Genomic DNA, 6030 nt, shown 5'->3' with positions numbered 1-6030 from the left:
ATTATTTAAAGTAACTTTTTAGTTTACCAATCTCTAGATTCATTATCAATTAAATAATATTTTTATTATAAGCATAGAGATAAGAAGAAAATAGTTAGGATTGAATTACTTCTGAATAATTATCCCATTTCTTCAATGACCCTGTTATCTTGCTGCAATGACAGAGAATGCCACCCATCCATGTCTGCTTCTTCAGTATAATTCTCATCCATATTCTCCCATAAATTTATCATGGGAATTCCTCTTATCAGGATTGGGGCCATTCTCACATTCATTTGATGTTGCAATTGCATGACTACGAATGGACTATGGGCTGTCTTTACTATGTGACTTGACCAATTATTTTTCTAGTCAGACATTTCTCAGATGATATCTTCTATACTATTTCTCCATTAAATTTCTTGTTTGTAATATGTCTTTCCTGAATCAAACATTAAGTAACAGCTCTCCTATTTTTAAAAATTATACAGCACTTACTATGTGCCAGACACTATATTAAGCATTAAAAAAAGAAAATTCCAAATATCTCAGTCTTACAATGACTCTGGGAAGTAGGGGCTATTAAAAGCCTCATTTTACAAATTAGGAAACTGAGCCAATCAAAGTTTGCTGGGCAAAGTGACTTGCCCAGTGTCATATATCTAATAAGTGTCTGTGATTAGATTTGAATTCAGGTTTTCTTAATTCTTAGGTCCTAAGTTCTATCTACTATGTCACCTTGAATCTTAGTGTCATAGTTTATTGAAATTCCATGTCATTTGTTCAGGTATTATTGAAAGTGTCAGAGTATCAATTTAAGTGATATTATCAATACAAAATAAAATCTGGGTCAGGGCTTCTTAACCTTTTTCCACTTGTGATCCCTTTTTATCTATGAAATTTTTACGTGACTCTGGGTATATAAAAAGGTATATAAAAAAAGATAGACAAATCAAACATTTACTGATTCTAAATCAAAATTTTGCAATCCCCCATTCAGTTACTCTTAAGACCCCCATCTAGAGTTGGAACCTATAGTTGAAGAAGCTTTGATTTAGATTATATGCATCTAACTTCTCTACCTTTCCTCTAACAAGCAGTCTAGAAGCCATTTTAGTATTTGGCATTCCTTTTTACAATAGCAAAATGGTATAGTGCATAGAAAAGGAGCCCATGTACCAGGGAGATCCCTGTGTAGCTCTGTCATAGACAGATTTGTTGTATGACATTGGGCAAACCTCTTGGTGTCCAACAATCTCTAAGGTTATAGTTATTAGTTACTGAGACATTCTTTTTCCTCTGGAGTTCCCTGTAGCAATCAAACTGGAGATCTAGTGTAAAAATTATTCTAGGTAAGGTTTTTAGTGATAATAACTGCATGTATAAATACCAAGCTACCAATAAACACAAAAAATGATGCATATTTTTCTTCCTGACAATTTTTCCCCTTAGGACTTGAAAAATATTCTGGATTCCACTTTCTATAGGAACTTCTAGAAGAGGTGAGATGCAATATTTTACAAGGAGTGAATAAGTTGAGAAAAATATTTCTGAATATTTTCATTAATTAATAAAATAAAGCTATCAATATTTTTGGATTTCTAAAAGCAAAATTTAATAAATTAATATAAGCATGCCAGATAAAAATACAAAATTACAACAGAAAACCAAATAATAACAATATAAAAGAAAATGCTCAGTGTTGTACATTTTATTGGCATGTATAACTGCTTAAAGTAACAATCAAAAACATATTTTGTTCTCGTAGGAAACAAAGTACTACATGATAGAAGAGCTGAGAGAAACCAGAAATAAACCACTCAATAAAGGTTGGCAAATGATAATTGAAAATGACAATGTGTGAGCCCAAGGTACTGTTTCACACATTTTTTTGTAAGTATCAGAAACTAATAGCCTAGAACATAAAAAGCAAAATCACAACAGGTTTACGCTGAGAAACATGCTGATTTACAACCACGGACTATCCAGGATGAAGAAGCTGCATTGTTTTGTTGTTTCTAGCCCAAAGGGGAGCCAATCATGCAATAGCTTGAGTTTCCTTTAACATGATAAACACCCAGGATTACTAGTACTGGAGCTTAGGCATTAATTGTTGGACAAGGACAGCTGAGTGGCACTACATAAACAACATAAAATTCCTTCATTTTTATCTGGTGCATACCCAAAGCTCTAATCAAGAATAATTCAGCTAGAAGAGCTAATTAAATTACTATAAAACATTCCTTCATCTGTAGAACATAGCTCTCTTCTCTTTATGCAAAAGGGAAAATTCAAAATAAAATGTCTTCATTTTTGATAAGCATCTCCACCACCAGTCTCTGATACCGTATATCATTCAGGGCCGCCATTGCATCTAATTCTGGAGATCTCATGAGGGTGGGTCCAAAGACAATTCCAAGATTCTCAGCATTCATGAGGTTCTCCTTTTCGTGAAGGGTGACCCTAAAAGACACACACATACATACAAGAACAGTCAAAAAATGTTTTCATTAGTGAGCAAGAGTTTGTTTCCTCAGGGTCAGACAGCTAGAGAGGACAAAAATATCCAATTTAAAATCTATGCTCACTCCCAAACGAGTACAGTAAATTCTGTAGCCTGTCAGTTCAATTCAAATCAATTCAACTAGTATTTATTAAAATATTCTTATATGCCAGACACCGTGCTAGGAACTGGGAATATAAGTCTCAATTTATTCATTTCCCTTGAAGTGAATTCATTTAATGATTGAAATGAAAACTTCATACAGTTCACTGAGCATTCAAGCCTGAACTAAAGCATTGGACTACCTGAGCTCCACCATATCTCTATTTTTCCCAAGAAAATTGATATTAACAATGCCTTATTTAGCACCTTAAGGCTTATTTCTGATACAATAGTCCTGTGAAGTATGGATGAGGGAAATGGGACAGATTAAGTGATTTGCCTATAGTAATGCAATTTTCTTCACTGACCTACACCTTAGTATTATGGGCACATAAATGATGGAAAAGATGGAAAGGAGGAACACACTTTATTCTTAAAGGGCCTTTTCAGCATGGCATGTTGCATTGTTTTCAACTATACAGCTAAGAACCTCCTGGGACTGAATCATTTTTGAAGGGGAATTTTGGGAAAGAGCCAAAATGAATGAGTAATTTCAGTTCCCCTTGGCATAACATCACAGATTGAGAGCTGGAAGGGACTTCAAAGGTCATCTGGTCCAACCTCCTTATTTTATGGATGATGGAACTAAGATCTAGGGAATGAAGTGACTTAGTCAAGATAGTAAAAATACAGGTAGAAAAGCATTAGAGATGGGATCTGAATGGAGTACCTGACTTCAGTTAATGTTTTTTTCCATTCTCTACCACACAAGAAGGTAAAATCAACAGCCTTTACTACATCTTCATCTCAAATAAAACATGACTAAAAAACACAGTGAGAAAGAAAGTGAGGAAAAAAAGAACACTTTTTAATTTTTATATTTTTAAGGTGGGAAGGGACTTTTGGAGTTACATACAAGCAGGAAACAAACTTTGACTTGTACCTAAAGTTGCACACATTAACTAAGGCTCTAAAATAACATGGAAGACACATCTGGTCTTCTGTAAAAAAAAATAATAATAAATATTCATCTTTTGGAAACTCATAAATTATGAAAATATTTAACTATTTTGCTTCAGGGCCATTTAATCTCTTATTTCTGGGAGATTCCTTTTAAACTTAGAAAGTGGTCACAACTATCTGTGTGGCATAGTGCTTTGCACCTAAAAGACTTTTGTCAAATTTGTTTTTGTTATAACTTTGTTTCTGTTATCATTTTTTTGTCTTTTTGATTGGTCATATGATTTTCAAACCACAAGAATTCTTTGTTTTCAGCTTGGAGAGACATCAGAGTGGCTGAGAAATCATATATAACAACATCTATATCCATTGATTTAGTACAAAGAATCAGACTTTGAGAGATACAAGAAAAAGCATATTATCCTTTCCCTTCTCCTAATCTTTGAACTTAAACCTTCCCATAACAAGCCATTTGACTAACTAGCACCAGCACTGGCAATTCATAACAGAAAGCCTGAGCAGAGAGGGTAACATTTAAGTAAAAAGATTAAAAACAAGTCTCTCAAATCTCAAAGGTGGTTTGTTACTTCAAATTTTCCATGCTAGAATCTGTGAAGTTCCATTCTTTGTACTTTATGTTGAGAAGACTTTGTGTATGTGGCAGAACGTGAATATTTCTGGCACGGTAACCACAAATAGATACTGCTTTGTCAAACTTGTTTCTGCCCTAATCAAGTCTGCATTCTCTTTGCTTGTGCAGAATGCTGTTGATGCTCTTTCAGCAATTCCTCCCCAATTCCTGCAGTTTTCATTTCCATATGTCCTATTGTGATTCAGGTCATGGATTTCTCTGAAAGTTGCTTTTTCTAATTCACAATATAAAGGTCAGACAGACTTATTTTTCAACTACCTTCTACTTTGATTTGAGGAAGAAGTGTCCTAAGACATTAGTACACCCATTGCTAGCCTGTTCAAAATTTGGAAGACTTCTTAGATTGGCCTTCACAAGTCTCATTTAACAATATGATTAATCCTCTTAACAGGTAGATAATAATTTCTTAATATAGGTTTTGCCCATCTGGATTTTTATACATATTGGATTTGTTTTAAATGTGGGATTTTAACACAGAAGCTTTGTTTTATAATAAAGACACAAATATACATGGAAACCAGGACTACTTTCCTCATTTTAATATGTCAGTGAATAAAATAAATAATCATACTTTTTTGATTTCTCCCCCAAAATTAGTATAAGCAACACAGATATAAAAGGCTCCATCACCTATTTTCTCAGCTACCCATCCTATCCAAGCCCACAATTTTAACAATCAACCAAACCCTACTGTATTATGTGATGGGCCCTGTGCTAAGCACTGGGGGGCACAAATGCAAAAATAAAAATTTCCCTTCTTCAAGGAACTGACATTCTATTAGCATCTACTAGTAATACATTCCCTCATTTCTATGAAGTTTTCATCTTAGGACCATTAGGTCTATTTCAATAGAGGTCCTGTTGAGATTTCCAATCTTAGATGATGGAACAATATCCCCTGAATGCCACCTCAGGAGGTAGGTGCCTGTGCTATTTATTTATTTTTACTGTCTGACTACAAGTCATTCTCAAAATTCAGGACAAATCACTTACCTCTTTAAATGTGCCATGAGATACCTGAGCGTTTCACAGTGCGCAGGTGGCAGTAGTTTCAATGCTTCATGAAGAGTTTCCAGCTGTTCATCAGGATCCAAAGTCTCTGAAACATTAAACCACATATCATAGGGAATAACCTTGGTGATACGGATGACCACTATAGTCCAAACTTTAACATTAAATTTCTACCACTCTGGAATAATCCTGTCTCTTACAAATCCATGCTTGTGGTATTTTCTCCCCTTTTTCCAATGATCAAATTGAAGATTCCCAAAGGCAGGAATTTCAACTTATAAATGTTATTTACTTAAATTTTGGGAATGAATTAAGTTTCCTCAAAGATGTTTTGTTGGAATATGATACTTCTATATCAAATCTGTGGAAGAAAATTGTCTATGACCAAGAAAACAACATTGAAATATCTATGTATCTTATCTATCTACCTACCTATCTATTTTTCTGTCTGGTATGGCAAGGAGGCAATGAATGAAACTGTTAAAAAACAACAACAACAACAACAACAACAACAACCAAAATCTTTCCTCAGAAATGAGAGTAGTTTTTCAAAATAGTCACCTTGGGGGGAGTGACATATTTTAACAGAGCTTCTATTGCTCAAAACCCTTCTGGAACATAGCAGAACTATCTTCCAAGTGAATTTCTGAATCACAGAAAAATGAAATTTCTTGTACCTGCTTTTTGACCAAAAATGGTATCATCTATGGGAAGATAACCGTCAATCTTGAGTTTAAATGATTTTTGGCTCTTTCCAAAAATGAAATTCATTTTCAAAAATGGTACCATTGAAAAGATTCATAAAAGGCTACAGGTTTTCAAG

At 34.1% G+C, this 6030-nt stretch overlaps 1 protein-coding gene across 3 annotated transcripts in view; it reads right to left on the bottom strand.

Moving 5' to 3' along the window:
- Nucleotides 1-1569: 1569 nt before the first annotated feature.
- CHN1 (chimerin 1) overlaps nucleotides 1570-6030 on the bottom strand; it is a 258773-nt gene continuing 254312 nt past the window's right edge. For all 3 annotated transcript variants that reach the window (XM_074303053.1, XM_074303055.1, XM_074303052.1), the window contains 2 exons: nucleotides 5190-5295; nucleotides 1570-2442 (listed from right to left, as the gene is read on the bottom strand). In XM_074303053.1, coding sequence (XP_074159154.1) covers nucleotides 2271-2442; nucleotides 5190-5295 — 278 coding nt within the window. In that variant the 3' untranslated portion in view covers nucleotides 1570-2270. The remainder of the gene's footprint in view (nucleotides 2443-5189; nucleotides 5296-6030) is intronic.

The sequence above is a fragment of the Sminthopsis crassicaudata genome, chromosome 3 (genome assembly GCF_048593235.1).
Source record: "Sminthopsis crassicaudata isolate SCR6 chromosome 3, ASM4859323v1, whole genome shotgun sequence".
Classification (NCBI taxonomy): domain Eukaryota; kingdom Metazoa; phylum Chordata; class Mammalia; order Dasyuromorphia; family Dasyuridae; genus Sminthopsis; species Sminthopsis crassicaudata.
This window is presented reverse-complemented; position numbering and strand designations above follow the sequence as displayed.